Raw genomic sequence first — 24,141 nt, 5'->3', positions numbered from 1 at the left:
TTAATTTAATTTTTTTTGTAAATTAAATTTTCTTCAATTAAATTACTCAATTAATGTTCTTTTTTGTTAATCGATTCAAGAGTCAAAAACCCAATAAACCTCCTCGAGACTTAAGTCCCCTAATCTGCTAAATGCTTTTCAAATTAAGCACAAAGATCTTTGCAAAATGCATTTTGTTTTATTCATGTAGCCTCTATTTTTTTTATTATGGGAAAACTGATTAGATTTTCACAGAAACACCTTCACATAATGCTCACAGAATCACATCAATCACATAAAACGTTCATTGTGGTTTTGCTTACGTCTAATTCCAGGTTTTAATATCAAAACATCAAAGAAAAACCTCATCTTAATCGTTTTTTTTTAGTATATCGATAAGAAAAATTTAAAGTGGCAAACCAAATAGCTAATTAATGTTGATGTGTGAGGAAAACCATTAGATCATAATGCTGAAAAATCAGCAAATAATGCTAACAAATATTTTTTTACGATGAGCTTTTATTGCGGAGTGAAAAAACTACAGAGAATAAATATTTGGCAAAAGCTCATTCATCCAAAGAATCTTCCACATAATCATTAAAGGTAATGTCAAATACTACATAAGGAGGAAATTTTAATTACCTGCTCATTTATCTACAAAAGCACGTGGTTATTTTTCAAGCAAATTAATTTAAAGGGGTGTTTAAATGCACTTTTTTGTGCTCCAACACTGAATTGTTCCATAAATTAATCAGAATATATTCATAAGTTTATGATCAATAAGAAATAACCTTATTATGCTCTGATTGAAGGCAATCTCTCGGTAATTCAATGCAAATCGCGATATATTTCCGCAAGCCCTGAAGTTGAAGTAATAAAATCAAAATTAATTGCCATTCTGCTTCTACTGTAGTAAACCGCAAGAAGCAAGAAATAGTTAATAATGCAAAATAAGCATGTTGGCATAAATATAATTTGCTGATAAATATCTGTTGGAGTCATCCAATTAACCTAAAATTCTTTACCCAATAAATAAGTTCTAATATACAATGTTCTTAAGCTGTTTTCTAATATTTATTGATTTTGTGTCAGATTATATAGTTTTATAGAACCAAATTTACTTCAATTAATTCAATATTGGAATGTAATTTCTGAATAAAAATGAATAATTTCTCCTTGAGATGGAGCTAAAAAGGATTTAAGAAAACCTTTAAGAGCTTTTTTACTTAAAAAGTTTCAAACGGTCTACCTTAGTCATTCAACCAGGCGTCTCCATCTCATCACGAAATGAATATAAAGCTTACAGTGGAGGCGCCGAGTAATTTAAAGTATTGTTACTGAATTAAAAATCAATTATTCTTTTTCAAAATCATAAACTATTTCACCCTAGACTTCCCTACAAAATTTTATTCTAAATAGAATCTTGTGCTATCAGTTGCGGCTTTGAAGATATTTTAATTTAACTTTATATCTATTTTAAACAATTCTTTCATTTTATTATATTTTCTTTAAAGCGAAAAGAAGTAAATTTGCATTTGATATGGAAATTTTATAAATTGATTGGAAATCAGAAAAAAAAGAATCAGAGCTAAAAATATCTCTTCAATAGCAATATATAATACTTCACAGAAGACTGCGAGAAGAATTATATATACATACGTAAATTACATAAAATAGCATTGCAATTGTACGTATATTTACTTTATAAAATGCAGATTTTTCTTCATTACTACCGCTTTATAATTCCTTTAATAGAGATCACGATGCCACACACAATGCTGACGTTTTTAATAAACATGCGTGCTAATGTTGGCAGAAATTAATCACAGTGCTTGGTAATTGTGTAATTAATATAGATAATTTAACTTGCAATTCGTGTGAAATTTTCTCACGTCACTGCACGCCCTTTTTCGCACTCGGAGGTTTTATTTTCTTTGCTCTCAGGAAAAATGGGTGGAAGTGTATGTTGACAAGCTCCAATCATGAACTGTTGTCTTAGACATGCAACGCTCTGACCTTGTCCACAACGCTTTATTCTCATTTACATAATCATTTCTACACATCTTTGTACAACAAGCAAGAGACTTTGCAGCATACTTGATCACTTTGCTGATCATTGATCACTTTCACCTTCACTCTAATTTACACACTTTGATCACTTCGGTGGTTTCCATCCACCAAAAGCTCGCTCTAAATGATGCGCAACAGAGAAGCAGAGGCGATCTTGGTACGGTCCTGCTACCACCTGAATCCCAACCGGAAGTCCATCAGCTGTAAAGGCAATAGGGATGCTCGTTGCTGGGAACCCTAGCATATTTATGAGGAATGTGTAGGACATTCCATACCACATGGTGTAGTACTCATGATGCCTCAATGCGGGTTTCGGTGTGACGGGAAAGATGAAGACTCCATTGGTGCTTAACTTGCTGACCAAATCAGTTCTTAGTTGTTCGAATTTCTTCAAATATTTCGGATTGTTGCGCCTAAAGATGAAGCTCGTGGCCATTCTTACGAGAAACATCAAGTACATTGAGGCAAATGTAAACCTCGAACAACCAAAAGGTGCTTTAAGCATCTCCCAGATTAAGTAGGGAGTTTTCTGGATTCCCGTGGGATCTTCCATTAAGTTGGGAATATCCCTGAGACCGGCACTCCCGGCTATTACATACTCAGGAGCATCACTCATGTCCACATCGAGCTGAAAAATAAAAAAAAAATTAGATCGCATTCAAACTTGATCTAGGATAGATCTCTAGTTCTTACAGGCATTGGTTTCATCCCAAAATCACTAAAATGTTGGATTACTTCATCAAAAGTTCGACTAAAGTCCCTCGTGGGAGGTATTGTGAAGAATGAGCTCCCCACGGCCTTCTTGTAGAATATCTTTATCTGTTCAATAGGCACCGGATCGTCTAACTTCAGGTGAATAGCTTTCGATCCTGCCATGATTTTCATCAGCAGCGGAAGATCCTTTGCATATCGGCACATAGGGCCGACTGATGTATATTCATTCCCACTGGTTTTGCTTAAATCTGGAAGTGTTCCTTCGAGAGGGATCACTCCTGGTGTTGGTTTGTGTCCGAATACTCCGTTGTACATGGCTGGGCAGCGTATGGAGCCAGCTGTGTCGGCTGCAATACCAAATAGTGAGGCTCCTGCTCCTAAAAGAGCTCCCTGTGTTGTTGAAAAAAATTAAATTATAAAACTCATTGAAAGATTATAGAATCAGTTTAGCGAACTAGTTTAGTAGATTTCCGCCATGTTGGTTAGTTAGCGGTGGACGCTGCATAAAATCTGTCTGTTAAAGCAAATAATCTGACCTAATTCTAATTGAATAACTGTTTTTGTGACATATTTTACATAAGTTCTCTTTTACAATGAGAAAAATTGAAGAAAATTCACAGAAGATCTTTTCAAGATGGCCGACAGACGCCCTATCGTTTTAGTGGGATTATAATTCTTCAGAAATGCTTTTTTAGTCCAATTATGATTTAACTTGACAATAATTTAATCATCTAACAAAACCAATTTTTTCTATAAAGTAAAACTTACTCATAATACAAATATCCGCCATTTTGAAATAACACTGTGACAGTCATTTTGAATATTTTCACATTTCTTTTAATGATGAAGAATTTCATGCAAAATTAAATTTTATAATTTGTTTTTACGTAAAAAAAGGCTTTAAAAAAAACTAAAAATATTCCCCATAAGAAACCTTTGAGAAAGCTTTCAATCTTGAGAATTGTGGAGAACAATATTTATGGCATGGCTCTGTCAAGTGTGTTGAACGCAGTTTCATTGGGAAAACCTCAACGAACCTTTCGGTAAACCGCCACCAATTTAGTTAAATTAATCTCTCACTTCTCCGCCTGAAGATCCCCCAGGAGTCCTTCGCTGATCGTAAGGATTCAGCGTGCGTCCAGTTATGAAATTATTAGTTTCCCAACTGTAGCAAAATTCAGGAGCATTCGAAACCAAGAGTGGGATTGCTCCTGCATTGAGGATCACCTGAACTGCTTCACTGTTCTCTTCAGATCGAAAATCTTTCCTCCAAAAATTTCCCATTGTCAGAGGAAAACCTAAAAGGATTATTCATTAAAAAAGGTTTTTTTGGGAGGATTTTTTTGTTGAATCTACCAGCTGCTTTGAGGCATTCTTTGATGGTTACTGGAACTCCCAGGAGTGGGTACTTCTCAGCTAAGACTGCTTCATCCATTTCTGAACATCTCTTGTCCGCGATCTTGGCCATTTCCACGGCACGATCAAATCCATTTTCCACAATTGCATTGATTAGGGGATTAACGGCCTCAAGTCGATTGATGTAGGCTTTAACCACTGCTTCGGATTTCACCTGAAAGAATTTCCCGAGTTAGTTCACATGTAAGCTTCTCTAAAGAAAACTCTCTCACTTCGCCACGTCGAATTTTCCCCGCAAGATCAGTCACAGGAATTGTGAGAAGATCACTATTTGCAAATGATGGTAGAGATTTTTTTGGAGTGAAAATTGCTCCATAAATCACGAGGAAAGGGTAGACGAGGATTCCCGTGAACTTCATCCACAGGATGCAGAATCGCAGGAAAATATTCATTTTAAGAGTGAAAACACCTCAGAGATCGTATGCAAACTGAGATACGGAGAAAACTCCAAGTTCTAGCGAGATTATGGAAATTTTCTGTCGGCGCGAGATCGGCTGTAATGATTGTGTGACGTTCTGAACACCACTTGGTTTGAGAGTCAAGTGCAGCTTTTTCCCTCACTCTCTCACAGTTTTTCTGTACTACTTTTCCCAAAGCGTGTGTGTGGGGAGAAGAAAAGTGTCTCGTGTCTTACCGATCATTTAGTTCTTCACCTTGGGAGTTGGAAAAGCGTAAAAAGCTCATGGAGTGTAGCTTGACCAAAACAGAGCTTCACCATGAACTCTCTGCGGGTGCTGTTAAAAGCTTCGACAGAACTATAAAACTTCCTCGCATTTGTCTACATACTTAAAGATGTTTTAAAAGAAAATAAAAACTAATTAAAGCTTATGATCTTGAGATCGAGATAAAAAACATCTTCAAGTGTCCGGTTATAAACTTATGTAACTATCTAAATAATTAACCAGCAAACTAACTAACTAAATCGCAATTTTAGTAGAGTTCTAGAGTTGAAAATGAATAGAAAATTAATGTATTATTAAATTCTGTGGAATAGTTTTGAATTTTTCATGTTTTGAGGATCGTTTTTCTATTTTCTTGTGATCAGCAAAAAGGTTTAAAGTTCTGTAGAATTTTTTCTAGTTTCTCCACATAAGTATAAGTACATTAGCTTTTATTTAATTTATTATTTATTTTCTCCAATTTTATACAATTTTCTTTATTTTTCTTAGGTATTTACAAAACAAAATGGCGGACTAACATGGCTGCTAAAAGAAGAACTTTAGCGTTGATTTTGGTTTTAGGAATTCTTGGAATTCTTTTGCAAACTTTCTCCTTTTAAGGATCTTATGATTAGATCCTTAAGCATTCAGATCCTTGACTATTGTTGATCCGTCTTTTCTAGACTTTCCTTAGATTTTTTATTAGTCTAGTCAGTCGTTCGAATCAAATTCTACGCTAAGCTTCATTTGCCTAGAGAATCCGTAGTTGTTGCGCTTGGTTTCTTTATCTTAGCAGCTGCATTCTCAATCGGATGTTGAGCTCTCTGATGAGCTTGTTTCGTAGAACATGCATAGAACTTCATGTCGCAGTAGGAGCACTGATACGGTGGGATGTTGGAATGTTTTGCTGAATGATCAACAAGTTGGCTTTTTCTCAGGAAGGATTTCTCACAAAGCCCACAGGGATAAGTTTTCTTCTCTGTGTCCTCATGGATGTTCTTGATGTGCCTCTTTAGGGCTGGTTCGTTGCTCAGTTCCTTCCCACACTGCCCACACGTGACGGGATCCATCTGGCACCGTTTTAGGTGATGGTAGATGTTCTTCTTTGAGTAGGAATTCCCACAACGATCACAACTGACTTTGGGGATTTTTTTGAGATGGGTTGTCTTTACGTGCCACTCAACGTCGGATTTGGTGCCGAAGCCCTTTCCGCAGATATCACAGATGCTGCTCTTGGCCTTCTCATGCAACCGAATACGATGATACTTCAGCTCAGACGGCGTTAGGAATCTCCTTGAACATTCCGTGCATCTGTGGAGCTTCTCTTCATCAGGAGCGTGCTTCCGACGATGCACGTAGAGTGCCCTAGAGCTGGGGAATGCCTGAGAGCATACTTCACAGATGTAGGAAAATGTTTTGGGATCCTTTGAGCAGGTTCTCATGTGCCGGCGCATTGCTTTGAGATTGCTCAGGATTCTTGAGCATTTTGAGCATTTGAAGGCTTCCGGATCAGCGTGGAGCTTTAGATGACTCGCCAGGCGACCGAGGGATGTGAATTTCTTAAAGCAGCAAATCATGTAGCCCTTAACACCGTGGCTGATTAGAAAATGATTCCTCAGTCTGCGGTAGCTCTTGGCGTCGTGTGAGCAAATGTCGCATTTGAAGCCCAAGCAATTCCTGACCAGCTCATCTCGCACCATTGCTATTGTCATCTCTGAAAAGACAGAAATCTGTTAGATTTTGCAATTTTTGGAGCTTTAAAGCTTTACTTTTTGCTTCCTCTTTGTGTTCTCTTCTCGTCCAGGATCTCTTCGGATGAGTTTTTTCCCTCCGGGAAGATCTCTCTGATTTCACAGCCTTTCTTGATGCTTCGGTAGCTTCTTTGGTTGTAGGATTTATTAATTCTTCTCCCATAGAACAGACCACATTGTCATTATTTGGTATTTCAGGCTCATCTTCGAAAACTTCCTGTTTTATCTCAATCGGAAGTTCCTCCGTGTAGATGACTTCCTTCTTGACATCCTGAAACTTTTCTCCAAATATTTCAAGAAGTTTCTCCTCTCCTTCCTTTATCTTCCGGAAGAAGTTGATGCATTCCTCGGATTTTTCTCTACAGTAGGCACAGATTCCCTTTGGCCAGGAATCCTCATCGCAGATCTGCAAGGAGTTCGAAAAAAATTAAAGATTGAGAACTTAATTTTTATTCTTTAAAAATTACCTCGAGATTAAAGATTGTGTTGAGATTCTTGAGAACTTCTGGATAAATCTCAGATTTTTGTGGAATATCCTTCACGCACAATCTGCAACAGGAATCCTTCTGGATTTCCTGGACACTCATTCTTGCCTCTCAAAGTAATTTTTGAAACTTCTCAGACACTATATGATGAACCTTTCGACCGTTTGAGTAATTTTTTGTGCTCTGATATGCGCTGCAAGTTGATTTATAAGTTTTTTTTATTCTATTTTTAAATTAATTTAAAAAGAAATAAATCTTAAAACTTTAGGAATTAAGTTTTTGACTTATTGTTTTCCGTTGATTTCATTTGTAACTGCTTCTACACATTTAAATTGCTATACGCCGCCATTTTGATTTTTTTTTTAAAATTCTTATATTTATTTTTGTTTTAGATTTTTTTTTATAAAGATTTATTACAAGATCTGACGATTTGATTTAAATATTTAAAATGTTTTATTATTTTTATTAAATTGGGGCTCTAAATATAGCTCATATAAAGTTTGAATCAAATCTGTTTTCCATTGTATTTTATTGGTATACCAGCTCAACAAAACAGAGGCGTATTTAGGGAAAAAAAATTTTATTCAATTTCAACGTCTTTTTATAAAAATAATTTTATTAAACAATTTTTTTTATATAAAAATTGAAAAGAAAATTCATAGAAAATGAAGGAAAATCAAATCCATCAAATCATTCCGTGTTGAGGACTGGTAGCCAAATGTAGTAGATGCTGCTCTTCTTCCGGACATCCTGGAGGATTTTGATGTGTCTCAGCATCTGAATGCGACTGCTGGTACGCTTATCGAGCATTGAACCCAGGTAGCGTGAGATGTCACCCTGTGTGATGAACTTCCTATTGGGGAAATCCTTTTCCTGCTCGTAGAAGAGATCAAAGAGATTTCTCTCACGTATTGGGATGCTGTTGCGATCTCTGCACATCATTGAGTACTTTTCGCAGAAGCATGGACCTATGACGCCATCCAGGAAATTCTGAAGATCCTCCTTTGTATCCCGGCCCCGCATGTATTTTGGGATGGAATCAAAGTGCCTAGGGGCGAGACAGAAGTCAAATTCTTGTGGATTTATGGAGGATCGTGTGACAAAGGGAGATTTTGCTCTCATTCCGGAACGCATAACAGATGAGGGAGTTTTAGAAACACTCGATGGCAGCCGGCGAATTTGATACGATCCGGGAGTTTCGAAGTTCCTCTCCCGTAGCACTGACGTAGGAGTTACCATGCCCGGAGCTGTGGGTTGAGCTGGTTGATCTTTTGGAAGTTCCTCAATTAGCTCCAAAGCCCTCAGCATAAATTGCTTGTAGCGTCGGATATTCTCCTCTTCCTGCTGTATCTTTGCCTTCAATTCTGGCCACTCATTGAGGTGCTGTTGGCATTCCTGGAGCTGTTCTTGGACATTCTTCAGCGTTTCCTGGAGCGTCTTGCAATCCTGCGTGTGATCTCCCTTACTTATGCAGATGCTGTAGTGAATCTTGATGTTCTCAATCTTCTCAAAGAGAGTCTTCAGTTGCTTCCCGAAGTCCATGGTTTTTTGGATGTTCTCAAATGTTACAAAAAACAAACCTCAATAGTTTGTGGCGCGGAAATCTCAAAAACTGGAGGAATGCTTTCAAAAGTCAGCTGTTAGGAATGGATGTCATACGAGTAATGAATTCGTGCGGGCTTTGGTATTGAATTTTTGTCCAGCTGGGCTTCTTTGCTTCCAATCTCTTGGCTTTCCAATGAATTTTTAAATTCAAACGCTATTGTAACGAACATTTTCCAACGTCCTCCAATATAATGTTTTTAAAAAAAAATTCTTTATTCTAAAAATTTCTTGAATTTCCCCATTCTCTCAGTTTTTCTCTCAACATTTTGTTAATTTAATTTAATTTTGTAGTTATAAATTCATTTATTCAAGGTACTGAAGTGAGAAGAAATTCCTCAATTAGATCACAGGTTATGGGATGACGAGATTCGATGCCCAATCCTTAAGCCACTGGGCACTGACGCTCTGTGTCATGGTGGTCAGGAGCGCCAGAAGGGATCTCTTGGGAGGTCTGCAGTGTTTCCTCCCTTTTTCCTGGCAGCAAACATTGGGGAAGCAATCTAGGGTGTTGTTGCACGGCTTGGGGTAGAGATCGTAGAGGGGTGATGGTGGTGGTGTGCACTGAATGTACCCAGACATGGCTTCCAAGGCTGAAAAGAGGAAGATTTCTCAGAAATTCGATTACTTTTAGCGGAGCTTTCAAGAGCTTACGATTGGCTAGGGAACGTGCAAAGGGAATATTGGATTTCTGAAGCTCCACAGCGGCATTCCTGCAGTACTTCTTCTGACCATCAGGGCAGCAAACTCTGGGCCAGCAATCGGCATCTGTATCGCATGTCTGGACGTTCCAGAAGAGTTCAGCAAGTGGTGTTGTTGGGCACTTTTGCTGAATAATGCCCAGAATAGCTGAAAAGGATTCAATTTAATTATTTTTTCAATTCTCTTTGGTTCTCTCTGAGGATCTTGGAAAGTTGAGTAAAATGGGGGCAAACTCACGCTCATGTGGGGGCTCAACAATGGGTTTTGGGACTCCTTGAATGCATCGCCGGTACGTGTTGACTTTGCAGCAAACATGCTTCTTTCCCATGATGAGGCAGGATTTGTTGTTGGTGCACGGCAAAGCGAACCATCCCACGTGCTTCTCAGGATTCTTCGGACAGATCAGTTCAGCCTTTTCCGCTGCTTTCCGAATTTGCTCCTTCTTTGTGACTTTTTTAGGCTTCGGCGTGGGAGGAGCTTTCGTGGCCACTGTGCTCACTGCAAGGACACTCGCGCTGGATTTTGTGTCCTTCTTCGTATTCTTCACCGCTCTTCTACCTCCTAAATGAGGAACGAGGTCAGAAATCAATGTGGTGGTGTGCAAGAAAAATGCCACCAATCTGTGGGTCAATCTCGCATGGACTAAAAAGCACGCGGCGCGGCTTTTGCAATCCATCCAAAACACCTGAGAGAGCGACGATTAGATAATAATGCCGAAAAGCCGAGTCCATTGATGGGTGATTGATTGGCGGGGTAATCTGGGCATTTTTTGGGAAAGAGTCAGAGGTTTGCTGGAGAAATCTTTCGCGCGCGAAATGTGAGACGCTGAGCATTTCATGCCAATTGCAAGATCTAACTTTCTGTAACTCTCATTACATATTCGCAGCTGTATTAGCGATAGAATAGCGCGGAATGGCGCCTATTTTGGGTTGAGATTAAATCATGCGGTGGCATTTAAATCTTTCGTTTGCAGAGATTGAATTATTTGGATTAGAAAATGGAAATTTTGGGGGGAGATTAGCATGAAAAAAAAATCAGAGAGATTGATTTTCTCAACAGTTCCAAGATCCTCGTGAGAATATTTTCAAGAGGATGATTTCTAATGTTAAAATTTATAATTATTCACAGTTTTATTTTATAATAGTTGTAGGATTTATTTCAAGCCCTTGTAGCTGAGCTTTCTTTTTCTTTTTTTTTTTAATTCGAATTCTAAACTAAGGAGACCTAAAACATGTTTAGTAGACGTTTATTTTTTAACGTATGACGTTCTTTTTTTTCATATATTTTGACATTTCTTCTAAATGTTTGACGACTCTTTTTTAACATTTTGACATTTCTCTTCTAACGTTTAATGTTTCTTTTCAAACGTTTGATATTTTTTTCAATAGTTTAAGGGTTTTTTTTTAACGTTTAACATTTTAATTGTTTGAAAATCCACTCTAGTTTGTAAATATGTTCAAATTTCACTAAAATAGGACGCAGAGATGGAACCCGTAATAAAAAAAAAAGAACGCAGAGAGTCTCATGTTCTTGTAAAGCAAATGTGAGTAGACTCCTCTTAATTATGAATATTTATTTTAACATTTTAAATATTTATTAAATCAAACAAAATGCTCTAAATTGATTAATTGGATTGATTCTATTCACTCCCAATTTTATTCTTCATAAAATTTGTTATAATTTCCTTATTATAATTACTGTATCCTCAAACCTTGAAAGATACGATGGGGAAATTATTAACTTACGTCCGGCGCGCAAGGATCAAAAATTTGACGGGATCTTGCGGGCCGGGTATCTTTCCCTGTCCTCTGGGGGCTGGAAATTGGCGCTGTCCTCACTCACGCAGCAATATTCCGCCTCTCACGGCAATAGAAACGCACTTTTACTTTGCACGAACAATTTAATAAATAATTTTGAACATAAAAGCTCCACAATTGACTTCACTGGAGCAAAGGACGAGGAAGAGTGAAAATTATTAATACAAATTGCATTCTCTAGCCCTAATTTTTTTGACATAAATTGAATGGTGGGGGTTTGTTTACAAATTTTATGGCATGCTAGAGTTGAATAAAAATAGATTAAAGATAATTTCGAAAATGTTTTTGATTTTGATATTTTTCACAAAATAATTTAATTAATCTTCACGCTCACACGTGAACATTCTCCTCGGGCTGAACTGCATTCACATGAGTTCAGGGGACAAAAGAAACAACTAGAATTCATTTAACATTGGCAAACATAATAATATAAAGATTCAACACTTGTATGGAGCATCGCTCCCCGGGATGCGAAATACAACAAAGAAACCCTGACATAATATTCTAGCCTATCAATCTATGTACTTAAGATAATCTTCGAGTTTTGGTGGGTCAGGGGGTCGTGAGGGATTTCTATTGAGAGAAGAAACAATGGAAGTCGGAGGAGAATAAAGCTGCATCAATCCTACGTTGGCTGTAGCCTTGCTGGGTTCACGAGAGATTGCCTGAGAGTTCACTGACGACTTCCCTTGAGATGACATCCCGCGTTGCATGCCTTGGCGATCACGCTCTATATCCCACACCTCCTTCACCTGTATCTGATTCCTCCCATAGCGCTTGGGACTTTCCATTGGAATGAAGTTTCCCATCTCAATGGGATCAAATAATTCGGACTCACCGAGTTCCATGGGATTTGTTGTTGGATGATTCCCTCCGAAATGCATTGAATTTTGCCACGACTTCTGGTTGGGATAGGCTGCCGTGTGTTGATCCTCTTTCTTTCGCGACTGGCCACCGAAAGAAGGGACAACAATGTGGTGATTGGCTTGTAGAGTTGGTGGAGGAGCGTCGTGTTCTCCCACAACGACGTATCCGTAGATAGTTTCTTGGAGCTGAGGTAGGCCTGGTCCTAAGATAATCTTTCCTGACAGAAAGCTGTCCCAGAAGGCTTTCCCACCAACTAATAAATCCACTGGCCTTTGAATATCCCATTGGGGATCTGCAAGTTGGACATCCGGAGGAATTGGGATAAAGTTTGAGTCCACAACCCAATTTGGAACATTTTGAGAGATTTCAGGCATCACAAAGCAATCCAGGCTGAGTGCTTGTCCGGTGGTCCTGGAATATATGGTGGACGTCACCCGGAAACTCACTCGATTCTTCTGACTACCAATTCCGAGCACTGTGATGTCTGTCGGGATCTTGGGTATCTTCAATTTCTGGCAAAGACTTACAGTCATAACATTCAACTGGGCTCCCGAATCCAGCATTATCCTGCACGGGACTCTTGTTCCATCCACCGTGAGAATATCAACTACCGCTGTCGGCAAGAAAACCTTCGGTGTGGACTGTAATGACATCGAATTTGCGGCAGCGGTACAAGCAATAGGCGGTTGAGGGCCAGTAGCATTGGTGGAGTTTTCCTGAACTGTGGATGTGGGCGTAGAATTGGTCGGAGACGATGTAGAAGGAGCCGTCGGGTTGGCAGATAACTCGTTCGCGAACCATTCATGGAGGAGGATGTTGTGTCGCGCCTGGCATCGTCTGCACTTGTGGAAGGTACAGGTAATGGTGAGGTGGGGAGATAGGCAATTTCGACACAAATTCAATTTCTTCACAGTTTCGAATCTCTCCGAGGGAGGCATGGCCAGAAAAGTGGGACATTTATAGAGCGGGTGAAAGGATTCATTGCAACATAGGCACTTGGAGGCATCCGCTGTGTTGTGGAAAGCAGTGGGAGAAAATTTATTCTTTGGGCTTGAGTTGCTATAATTTGGTTTCGAAGACTGCTGCCGTGGCGCATTTGGGACATCCGAAGGCAATGCAGAAGCATTTGCAGCATCGACGCATCGTTGGTTGAGAAAAGTCTTGAATCTTTCCAGTGTGGGTGCACCCTTTCCACATTCTCTACCCCAGAGAACCCTTGACTCAGAATCTAACTTGTCCAGTGTATATTGCACGAGCCAGGGATCGCGCCCAGAAATTTGCATCGCATCCAGAGCAAAAACAGATTCCGAGAATATGTTGCATATGCGCTGGATTGAGGATGGGTCTGATGAAGTGGCAGGGGGCATAGCATAGAAAGACCGAATATGCTCCGCAACTATCTCATTCTTTCTCTCAAAACGATCAACAAGCAGCGCCCAAGCTACTCTAAAGTTTGTTTCGGTGGTGGGCAAATGCTTTATTGTGGACGCGGCGTCTTCAGTAAGGGATGATTTTAAGTACTCAAGCTTTTGCACAGCGGAGAGAGTGGGATGGTTTATTACACTTGACTTAAACCGATCTTTGAACGAGAGCCATTCCGAATATTTGCCGGAAAATGTGGGCAAATTAATGTGAGGGAGTGATACATTGGTACTTGCGGTTGGTTTGAAAGCAGCCATCAATTCCTTATTCTGCTGGATGAGCGCCCTCACAAGTTCGCTGAGATCTGTGGCATTCGTGGGAGCTGGAGGAAGGGTGGTCATCATCTGCTTGATCTTCTTCGTGAGTGATTGACATCCCTGAAGAAATGCATCTTTGTCTTGGATCTCCAATTGCCTGTCATTCTCACGAGTTGCGCCGATGATCTTATCCTGAACCACCACATATTGCCCGGCCAAGGTCTCCACCAAATCCAATTGAGTTTTCAGCGATTGTTGGTTCAGGAAAGTGAGATCAGTGTCCGTTAGCGTAGTCACATACGCCTCAACTTTGTTCAGGGCAGCGACGATATTTGACCTCAATGTGGTGCTCATCTTGTTGGGGTTACAAGTACCGCAAGTCCTCTAAGTGGCTGATCCAAGGGCAGTCCAATAGCGGATCGAAGTTGACCAAAAATGTATCCTCAAACCTTGAAAGATACGATGGGGAAATTATTAACTTACGTCCGGCGCGCAAGGATCAAAAATGTATCCTCAAACCTTGAAAGATACGATGGGGAAATTATTAACTTACGTCCGGCGCGCAAGGATCAAAAATTTGACGGGATCTTGCGGGCCGGGTATCTTTCCCTGTCCTCTGGGGGCTGGAAATTGGCGCTGTCCTCACTCACGCAGCAATATTCCGCCTCTCACGGCAATAGAAACGCACTTTTACTTTGCACGAACAATTTAATAAATAATTTTGAACATAAAAGCTCCACAATTGACTTCACTGGAGCAAAGGACGAGGAAGAGTGAAAATTATTAATACAAATTGCATTCTCTAGCCCTAATTTTTTTGACATAAATTGAATGGTGGGGGTTTGTTTACAAATTTTATGGCATGCTAGAGTTGAATAAAAATAGATTAAAGATAATTTCGAAAATGTTTTTGATTTTGATATTTTTCACAAAATAATTTAATTAATCTTCACGCTCACACGTGAACAATTACAAAATCATAATAATTTGAATTTTATTGAGAAATTCGAGAAATCGTCTTATCAAATATTTAATTTACCTAATTAAATATCAATGTTTTCTCATGCACTCCATTACCCCCTATGTAGGCTCTATGTTTACACACAGACCTTTACTAATCAAACATTGCTTTCGATGTCTTTTTGCTCCACAATCTTTCACTAAAATTAAATTAAGATAATTGAACTGTCTCATTAATCACTCAATTTATAAAATTACTCTTCCCACGGCAAAAAAAGTAGTTTTAAACTCATTTGCGAAATGCACACGCGTGAAGAAACCACACCGACGTATTGCCTCAAAGATCGCCTTTTGAATCTTTCGTTTTTTGCAGAAAGAAGTTTGGGAAAGACTTTTTTATTGCAATTTCGAAAAGATAATAAATTTTCGGGCATTTTTGGGGCATTCTCATTGCCAGAGAATTTTTTGGGAGCGTGTGGGAGTTATAAATTATTGGGAAATTTTATAATTCTCGCCGCTTAAGCAATTTCCTTCATTTTCTGACTTCCTCTGGAATAGAATTCTTTACTTTTCATTGTGGAATTTTTATGATTTTCTGGAATTTTCCAGAGAATTTTCTAATAATGCTGAGAAAGGTTTTTTGGTATTATTTTTAGTGGAAGAATTTCGTCAAAAAAATTGCGCTATAATCCTCAAAAATGTGGTTGGAATGAAAAGAAAGGAAAAATATTGTAAAGCAACTCAATTAGTCTTAATTAGCGCGATTAAAGGTCTTTAATTCTGTCACAATAGGTGTGGTGTAGCCCCCACGTTTTTCTTCACAGAGATGCAGTCGTAGCCAAAGAGCAATGCAAAGTAGCTTGAAGGCGCGTTTTTTGGGTCAAGAAGGGTCATTGTCGCGCAACAGGTGGGAAAATGTCTAAGAAGTCAATTCACATTAAATGCAATTTTCTTCATTTTCGCCGCATGAGGAATTTTAATGATCAATCTTGGTGTGGTATACAGACGTGGTTGTGGGGAGCACCGGTGGTCCACATTTGTGCACGATTACTTTTCACACAGCTGGGAGGAGGTCAAATGAGAGTGAGAGTCCACCCACGCGGTTGAAAGTGAAATTTCACGTGGATTTTGCGCGGGAAAATTCACTGATCGACTGCACGCGGAAAGTGGATCAAGATCATTGTGAATTTCTTGAATAAATCTCCATTTACAATGTGGCGCCTTTAATTCACGCGCCTCCCACCTTGGGTGGCAAAAGTGAGGCACTGAAACACCGCAACGAGGTGCTTGTGCAGAAGACAAAACGCCAATTTAATTTTGAAGCACTTTCCCGTGCGCACACACCTAAGCACCGCGATTGCGCAAGCGGCCTGATCTCTAATCTTCTCATAGCGGCTTCCCCGCCAAGCAGATCACCTCGCGTCTTATAAGTGCGCGGAACAGCAATATACTTCCGGGAAATTTTGCTTCATTGAACATTTTCCCCGCCCATTTGGTGCACCCCTTAAAAACTCACCCTGATGATCCTTTTCAGGCGCCACTGTGGCCTTTGCGGGGATTTTTGAGGCATTCCCAGGGATGTCGATGATCTCTTTTGGCTCAGCTGTGGCATTTGTACTTGCACCGTATGTTATGCAAGCCATTCCAATGGCTGAAGCACTCACAAAAAGCACCCAAGAAACTTTCATATTTGCCAAGGAGAGGGTCTCACTCAATTACCCAGCAGCGATCTCCGCGTGCTACTTTTGATCCTTTTGTTCGCGCGCGCAAAAAAAAGAGAATCTTTCTCAATACACACCGAGCTAAAAGTATCCTCCACCAGCGTGCTGGCGCGGGAAAGGCCAGAGATTGACTAGTACAAGAGTGGTGCCAGAGTCACAGCTGGTATGTCTTTTTATTAAAGTGAATGGATTTGGCAAAGGGGAGGGGGAACCTAAAGTTGCATTTCCAAGACGTTCCTCATGTGAGTTATGCGATGAACGATAAAAGAGGTAATTAGAAGTGATGCTGAGTGCACGAAGATCATTTCACGAGAGCAATAAGTCATACATAACACTTCAAAGATAGCAGTCTTTATCACCATCCAATGGGGCAGGAGAGTTAGAGTTATTAAAAAGAGATCATAAAGATTGATCTTTGCTAATCACCATGATCAAGTGCATCGTGACGGATTTGATTGAGTAAAACGAGCAAAACTTTTAATTAAGTCACATAAATATATTTTTTTTTACATTGAAGGTCTTTATGATTGAGAGATTTTGAGAAAATTATTTGAAATAAAATATAGTTTATTGATGAAAATAAAATTTATTTTTAATACAAAATTGCAAAGAGTTAAATGGTAGACGATACAACGTAACATAGTCAAGATGTTCCATTGAAAGAGGAAGCTTTTAATTTGTTTAAAGAAAATGTTAAACAACGACCATATCCATTAGAAAAAATTCTAACTGCCAGAAAATGCGATATTAAAAGACAAATAGAAGTAAAAAGATATAAGAAAAATATTTTAAAGTACATACCTACAGTACTAGGTCCATTCATTATGAACCTAACTCGACTTAAGCTAGTATTGCACTATTCCTTCCGTTTTCAATGTTTGGCTATGCCTTCATTATGCTTGAAAATTTTAATCAAATATTTTATGTAATTAGTATATTCTGAAAAATAATCAAACATTTGATTTTCTGAAGAACCTAAATCTGATTTTAGAAAATTTTAAGACATTTTAGCTGTGATTCTTTCTTCAAAGAAGCACAGCTTCTGTGTACACTCAAAAATGCAAAGTCGTCAGATCGGGCTCAAACTTGGGATGAGCACGAATTATGGTCCCTACATTCCAAAAAACGTTGGCGCCAAAAATTGTTCCGGCCGGCCGGCCGTCCGTCCGTCCGGAACCTTTCGCTTAATTACAAGAGAACGGTGATAGATAGAGACTTGCGGTCAACGGCAAAGTTCATATATCGGGTGGAAGACATCCGATTATGAGGTTAAATCCAACCCCCCACCCCCGCGTCCGCCATTTTGAATAACTGTCAAATTTTGTTTTCGCTATATCTCAGCCCCTGTAATAGCTAAAAATCTGAAATTTTTATATGTTGTAGGGGCCATCAAGACCTTTCAAACGATACCTCATTTTCGAAAATCGGCCAAGCCGTTTAGCCAATATGGCCGTCACAATTTTTCATCGAAAATCGGGCATAACTCGAGAACGGCTTGGCCGATTTTGATCAACTCGGGCTCAAATGAAAGATATTAACGAGCCCTACAACTGCTCGGAACATTTCAAGTTCAAAAAATGACCGCAAGTGGCGCTAAAATCGAAAACAAAATTTTCGATGAGTTTTCGATGAATATCTCGAACATCGCTTTATAGAATTGCTTCATATTTTGATATGTTATAGTTGGCTATAATATCTTTCATCATGCCAAAAATGAAGAAAATCTATGTAGCCGTTCCGGAGATATCGCGTTTTAAAGTTAACATGTCATATCTTGAGTTGCATAAGACCAACGCCCCGCGAAGCGGGGCGTTTTATATATACATATATAAAAGTAAAGTAAAATATATATAAATGCATAGATATACACATTATATATACATATAAAAATGCAAAGATAAATATTAAATAAAAATATAGCATGGATGGAACAGTATAAAGCGAAAGAACGGTAAGTAAAACTTACAGGCTGTGATTCTTTCTTTGTCAGTGAAATGTGAAGATGGCTGAAAATTGAGGATGAGCAAATTTTGAGGAGAGACTTACTCGTGAGCCGAATCACAGCCAACGCCCGCCACGATTAAGGCTTTCTTCAAAACTGCGCGTTGGCTGTGATTCGGCTCGCGAGTAAGTCTCTCCTCAAAATTTGCTCATCCTCAATTTTCAGCCATCTTCACATTTCACTGACAAAGAAAGAATCACAGCCTGTAAGTTTTACTTACCGTTCTTTCGCTTTATACTGTTCCATCCATGCTATATTTTTATTTAATATTTTTGTAGTTCTTAAGGAAATATTTAAGTTTCCACGTTAGAATATGAATTTTTCTCGATTAAGGGAATTAAAAAAAAACTTATTTTAATAAATAAATCAAAATGAAAGGCTTTGGTTGGTTTGTAAGTTAATTTTTTTTTGAAACAAGCTTTTCTTGGATTTTTTTAAACTATTCTTATTTGTTGAGAAAAAAAGTCGGGAAAGCTTTCGAAACAATAACTTCTATGCTATAATAGCGACGTTTCGGTTTTTTTTATCATCTTCAGGCTCTTTTAATTTTATGAAAATTACTGAAGATTTTAATTTTTTTTCTGACTGCTTTCTAGTTTCTTCCTTCAACTTAAAGCTTGACGCAGTGCTTCAACCTACAATGAACATTAGGATGCATATGCTTTATGCACGGAAAACCAAGAGAAAGCGATAATTTTTTTTAGTTCGAGTAAAAAAAAATTCAAAATTTCATCTAAAACAAAGTAAAATCTTTAAGTTTTGGATTTCTTTATTAAGAAATCTCCTACAAATATTTTGCATAAAAATATCTAATTGTGTTTAGACTGTTTAGAACATCTTAACTCATACACCTTGTGGAGATTTCTTGCTGTTTGTAATTGTAGCACATTGTGCTGTATTTTATGCACAACCGAAATTAAAGATGCGAGAAATCACTTAAATTTCGTAACATCATCGCAAGTAAACACAGTCTCGGAATATGCCGCTGTTTTGAGGTGAATTACCTGAATTAATATACCTCGTGATTACCTTCAACGGTTTTTCATCATTCGAATTTGTTCTTTGAGGTGAATTTCTCACTTTGTCCGCTCGCCATCTGAACAAAATACCTCAACTACATTTTAGCCAAAGATTCAAACACAAACGCGTGTTGCTTGAGCACCTGTCCAATAGATTGGAGTAAAAGGCGGGAAAGTGACTCAATGAGCGCTCGTCTTCCCACGAGCTCTTGGCGCGCGTAAAAGGAGGCAGAAAAGGGGAAGAAAAAAACAATCTCTGCGAGCATGTTCTAGGCAGAAAACAATTTTTTGCTTGTCTTGCGAATTGCAAAAGGAAGAGTTCTTCTCAACTACCAGCTTTTGCGATCGCGAATGCAAACAGCAAGATAGTTGGTTGTACTGGCAGTGTTAAGAGGCAAATATTTGAACCCCTGCTTTCGCTGCTGGAGCCCCCTTTTTTGCCACCAAAACACAACAAATCACAAATGAGAATTACCGAGTTTAATTCTTCGCAGATGTAACTGAGAAGGTGACAATTTTTGCCATTCCACAAACACCTTAACCACGTTGCACTGAGGTTCGTGTTAATTTCCTTGTGGTATATAGTCAGCCGTCCAGATGGATTAAATTGCATGCCATACACCATGTGGGGAGGGGACACATTGAGGGGACATCCACTAAGCACAAGAAGATTGGCGTTAGAAGAAAAAAATATGAAATACCTTCGTGGCGGAGAAATAAATCGTCAAAATGGCAAATTATCTCCTTAGTGTGATATAGAGATCCGTGCCCATCTCTAACTATCAATTTTCCCATCAATCAAACGATAAATATTGCAATTATGCAATTTGAGATGAATAAATCCACTTTAGCACCATAAATTTAATCAATTTACACACAGATCTGTCCATGCAAAAAAATCCTCCACAAGATGAGGTCCCCCATGTCAAGATTTTTTTGCTTATAAGCCGCACCACGAAAGATCAGAAGATTTTTTTTTATTCTGTGTGTACAAAAGTCCAGTCGATTAATCCGGAATGCATTTATGGAAATGCGAACCAAATTGAGTCTTTTGCGTCTCCCACAGATTTGTTCTTGGCGAGCGCATATTTTCTTACTCATGGTCTTTTTTTTTGGCTTAAAAAAAAAGCTGATCTGCATCTTTTGGATCTCGCGTGGACTCCCACAAAAAACTACAACCAAGCAAGAGCAAGAAAGAATTTTTCTGATCATTTCCAGGTATTTCAAGTGCGATAAAATCTCGATATTTTAAGATGGAGAGGTTTGAAGAGAAGTAAAAATTAAATCTCGTTTTGTGGAGGGAGTTCCTCAGCGTCCTGTTTTGGGATGTGATTGTCAAAATGGGCAAGATCGCAGCAGATTGATCTCCATCAGAAGTTATTTCTCTCCTCAGAATGTTTTGTTTTTAATCGCATCAACTTCCAAGAATTGAGAGTGATTTGAAATTTGCAAAGAAGCTGCGAAATTCAGAAAATTTATCTTGAAGATTAATTTAAAATAAATCTTTTTTTATTAAGGTCTTAAAAAAGGAGTCTATTCACTTTTATTCCTGTGAAGGTATAATTCGAAGATATGCTCACATATAAAATAAAATGAAAAATGTACTGGTAAGCTGACCAAGCTTACGAGAGCTGTGTTTCTTTCAGTGTACCTACCAATTTTGTGAGAGCAAACTGGATTGCGAATTAATTTAAATACCTACGCGCAAAGTCGGGAAAAGTTGGAAAGTCATTCCCTAAGAAATCTTTAGAAGGCTATATCTCGAGAACGGATCCATAGATTTTCATAAATTTTTTTTTGTTTGAAAGATCTTGAAGTCAGCTATAACATATCGAAAAATGAAAAAAATTTATGTCGCCATTTTCGAAAAATTCGAGTTCGAAATTTTCGAAAACTTTGTTTTTGATTTTAGCGCCTCTTGCGGTCATTTCTCGAAGTTGCAATGTTCTAGACATTTGTAGGGTTTCTCGAAACCTTTCATTTGCGCTTGAGTTGATCAAGATCGGACTTGTAGAACCCGAGATATGTCATGCCAACTTTGGAAGGCTATATCTCGAGAACGAATCCATAGATTTTCTTCATTTTTGGCATGGAGTTAGATAATATAGTCAGCTACAACATATCAAAAAATGAAAAAAATTTATGTCGCCGTTTTCGAGATATTCATCGAAAACTAATCGAAAATTTTGTTTTTGATTTTTGGCCCCCTAGCGGTCACTTTTGAAACTTCGGATGTTCTAGAGAGTTGTAGGGTTTGTTGAGAGCTTTCATTTGAGCCCGGGTTGATCAAAATCGGTCGAGCCGTTTTCGAGTTATGGTCGATTTTCGATGAAAAATTGTGGCGGCCATATTGACTAAACGGCTTAACCGATTTTCGAAAATGAGGCATCATTGGAAAGCTCTTGATGGCCCCTACAACATATCAAAATTTCAGACCTCTACCTATAATAGCGGCTGAGATATAGCGAAAACAAAATTTTGAGGTTATTCAAAATGGCGGACGGGAGGGTGGGGGGTAAAATTTGACGTCATAATCGGACGTCTTCCAGTCGACTTTTAAACTTTGCCGTTTACCGCAAGTCTCTATCTATTACCGTTCTCTTGCAATTTATGGTTGAACCACGGCGGACGGACGGCCGGAAAAAAAAATTTTTGGCGCATACGTTTTTTGGAATGTGGGGACCCTAATTCGTGCTCATCCCAAGTTTGAGGCCGATCTGACGACTTTCGATTTTGCTCGGTACACAAAAGCTGTGTCTGAAAGAAACACAGCTAATATTGAAGAAAAGTAAAATAGACAACATATCTTCCTCTAGATTCAAACGGAAATGTACTGGTAAGCTGACCAAGCTTACGGGAGCTGTGTTTCTTTCAGTGTACCAATTTTGTGAGAGCAAACTAGAACGCGAATTAATTTAAATACGCGCAAAGTCGGGAAAAGTTGAAAAGTCATACCCTAAGAAATGTTTGGAAGGCCATATCTCGAGAACGGATCCATAGATTTTCATAAATTTTTTTTTGTTTGAAAGGTCTTGAAGTCAGCTATAACATATCGAAAAATGAAAAAAATTTATGTCGCCATTTTCGAAAAATTCGAGTTCGAAATTTTCGAAAACTTTGTTTTTGACTTTAGCGCCTCTTGCGCTCATTTCTCGAAGTTGCAATGTTCTAGACATTTGTAGGGTTTCTCGAAACCTTTCATTTGCGCTTGAGTTGATCAAGATCGGACTTGTAGAACCCGAGATATGACATGCCAACTTTGGAAGGCTATATCTCGAGAACGGATCCATAGATTTTCTTCATTTTTGGCATGGAGCTAGATAATATGGTCAGCTACAACATATCAAAAAATGAAAAAAATTTATGTCGTCGTTTTCGAGATATTCATCGAAAACTCATCGAAAATTTTGTTTTTGATTTTTGGCCCCCTAGCGGTCACTTTTGAAACTTCGTATGTTCTAGAGAGTTGTAGGGTTTGTTGAGATCTTTCATTTGACCCCGGGTTGATCAAAATCGGTCAAGCCGTTTTCGAGTTAAGGTCGATTTTCGATGAAAAATTGTGGCGGCCATATTGACTAAACGGCTTGACCGATTTTCGAAAATGAGGTATCGTTGGAAAGCTCTCGATGGCCCCTACAACATATCTAAATTTCAGCCCTCTAGCTATAATAGCGGTTGAGATATAGCGAAAACAAAATTTTGAGGTTATTCAAAATGGCGAACGGGGGGGTGGGGGGGTGGATTTGACCTCATAATCGGATTTCTTCAGGTCGATATTTAAACTTTGCCGTTTACCGCAAGTCTCTATCTATCACCGTTCTCTTGCAATTTAAGTTTATAATCCGGCCGGACGGCCGGACGGCCGGACGGCCGGACGGACGGCCGGCCGGAAAAAAAAATTTTTGGCGCATACGTTTTTTGGAATGTGGGGACCCTAATTCGTGCTCATCCCAAGTTTGAGCCCGATCTGACGACTTTCGATTTTGCTCGGTACACAAAAGCTGTGTCTGAAAGAAACACAGCTAAAACTCTAAAAGAATTTTCCTAAAAACTCAGAAGATACGCCTCTATTCTACCTAATTTTATAAAATGAATAAAACATAATGCTTCAACGAATATTAAAAAATAATTCAAAGAATCACTGTTTCATATCTTTTAAGAAAAAAATTACTTTTAAATCAGACATTTTTATACGATTTTGGGAAAATGTTTCTGGACTTTGCACTATCAATTTATAGAAAAAAATTCTTCCTGCAATGATGCTAAAATTTCTTAAAACAATAAAATTATTTGAAATTTTCCCGGAAAAACAATCTAATGGCCGGAAAAGTTTTATTGTTACTTTTGAAGATTTTTTTTAAACTGTGTAAACGGTAAAACGTTGATTTCTGTTTCCGTTATTCATGCTTTAATCACTATGATAGTTAAAAAATCGGTGACGTGAAATATCAATGATGTGGGAGGACACGCTTTGCGGCTACCAAAGGGTTCTACCCTTTGATTAATAAATTAATATTTTATGACAAAGTTTCCTTCACCTGCTTTACTTGAAAAATGACTTTAAAACTCCTAAATCAAATTCATAACTTTTTCAAAAATTTAAACAAAAAAAAAACGAAAAAGAAAATTAATTTTAATTTAAATAAATAAGGCAGAATTATTTTACACTTTGTAGACCTGATGAAGAGGAAATAAAAT

General features: G+C 38.3%; 4 protein-coding genes across 4 annotated transcripts; all 4 read right to left on the bottom strand.

Moving 5' to 3' along the window:
* Positions 1–1,991: 1,991 nt before the first annotated feature.
* Positions 1,992–5,060, bottom strand: LOC129787197 (fatty-acid amide hydrolase 2-like). The gene is made up of 5 exons (XM_055822576.1): positions 4,392–5,060; positions 4,120–4,333; positions 3,844–4,061; positions 2,743–3,153; positions 1,992–2,677 (listed from the first exon to the last, which is right to left on the bottom strand). Exons 1-5 carry the CDS (start codon positions 4,569–4,571, stop codon positions 2,135–2,137), a joined length of 1,566 nt encoding a protein of 521 aa, XP_055678551.1. The 5' UTR covers positions 4,572–5,060; the 3' UTR covers positions 1,992–2,134.
* Positions 5,061–5,288: 228 nt separating this feature from the next.
* Positions 5,289–7,216, bottom strand: LOC129787199 (zinc finger protein 567-like). The gene is made up of 3 exons (XM_055822578.1): positions 7,057–7,216; positions 6,608–6,995; positions 5,289–6,552 (listed from the first exon to the last, which is right to left on the bottom strand). Exons 1-3 carry the CDS (start codon positions 7,174–7,176, stop codon positions 5,582–5,584), a joined length of 1,479 nt encoding a protein of 492 aa, XP_055678553.1. The 5' UTR covers positions 7,177–7,216; the 3' UTR covers positions 5,289–5,581.
* A 424-nt stretch (positions 7,217–7,640) lies between these two features.
* Positions 7,641–8,715, bottom strand: LOC129787183 (spindle and kinetochore-associated protein 1-like). The gene has a single exon (XM_055822545.1). The coding sequence runs from the start codon at positions 8,614–8,616 to the stop codon at positions 7,765–7,767; it is 852 nt and encodes a 283-aa protein (XP_055678520.1). The 5' UTR covers positions 8,617–8,715; the 3' UTR covers positions 7,641–7,764.
* Positions 8,716–8,870: 155 nt separating this feature from the next.
* LOC129787182 (uncharacterized) lies at positions 8,871–16,569 on the bottom strand. Its single transcript, XM_055822543.1, has 4 exons — positions 16,218–16,569; positions 9,616–9,939; positions 9,331–9,525; positions 8,871–9,269 (listed from the first exon to the last, which is right to left on the bottom strand). Exons 1-4 carry the CDS (start codon positions 16,387–16,389, stop codon positions 9,031–9,033), a joined length of 930 nt encoding a protein of 309 aa, XP_055678518.1. The 5' UTR covers positions 16,390–16,569; the 3' UTR covers positions 8,871–9,030.
* Positions 16,570–24,141: the final 7,572 nt, after the last annotated feature.

The sequence above is a fragment of the Lutzomyia longipalpis genome, chromosome 1 (genome assembly GCF_024334085.1).
Source record: "Lutzomyia longipalpis isolate SR_M1_2022 chromosome 1, ASM2433408v1".
Classification (NCBI taxonomy): Eukaryota; Metazoa; Arthropoda; class Insecta; order Diptera; family Psychodidae; genus Lutzomyia; species Lutzomyia longipalpis.
This window is presented reverse-complemented; position numbering and strand designations above follow the sequence as displayed.

What these genes read in the sequence shown, in the direction of transcription:
- LOC129787197 (XM_055822576.1), bottom strand. Translation starts at nt 4,571, where the DNA reads ATGAATATTTTCCTGCGATTCTGCATCCTGTGGATGAAGTTCACGGGA. An exon ending in AGAATGCCTCAAAGCAGCTG is followed by an intron (nt 4,062 to 4,119) that starts GTAGATTCAACA and finishes TAATCCTTTTAG; the next exon opens with GTTTTCCTCTGACAATGGGA. An exon ending in TTGGGATGAAACCAATGCCT is followed by an intron (nt 2,678 to 2,742) that starts GTAAGAACTAGA and finishes TTTATTTTTCAG; the next exon opens with CTCGATGTGGACATGAGTGA.
- LOC129787199 (XM_055822578.1), bottom strand. Translation starts at nt 7,176, where the DNA reads ATGAGTGTCCAGGAAATCCAGAAGGATTCCTGTTGCAGATTGTGCGTG. An exon ending in ACACAATCTTTAATCTCGAG is followed by an intron (nt 6,996 to 7,056) that starts GTAATTTTTAAA and finishes AACTCCTTGCAG; the next exon opens with ATCTGCGATGAGGATTCCTG. An exon ending in ACACAAAGAGGAAGCAAAAA is followed by an intron (nt 6,553 to 6,607) that starts GTAAAGCTTTAA and finishes CTGTCTTTTCAG; the next exon opens with AGATGACAATAGCAATGGTG.
- LOC129787183 (XM_055822545.1), bottom strand. Translation starts at nt 8,616, where the DNA reads ATGGACTTCGGGAAGCAACTGAAGACTCTCTTTGAGAAGATTGAGAAC.
- LOC129787182 (XM_055822543.1), bottom strand. Translation starts at nt 16,389, where the DNA reads ATGAAAGTTTCTTGGGTGCTTTTTGTGAGTGCTTCAGCCATTGGAATG. An exon ending in GCCTGAAAAGGATCATCAGG is followed by an intron (nt 9,940 to 16,217) that starts GTGAGTTTTTAA and finishes TTCCTCATTTAG; the next exon opens with GAGGTAGAAGAGCGGTGAAG. An exon ending in TGCACGTTCCCTAGCCAATC is followed by an intron (nt 9,270 to 9,330) that starts GTAAGCTCTTGA and finishes TCCTCTTTTCAG; the next exon opens with CCTTGGAAGCCATGTCTGGG.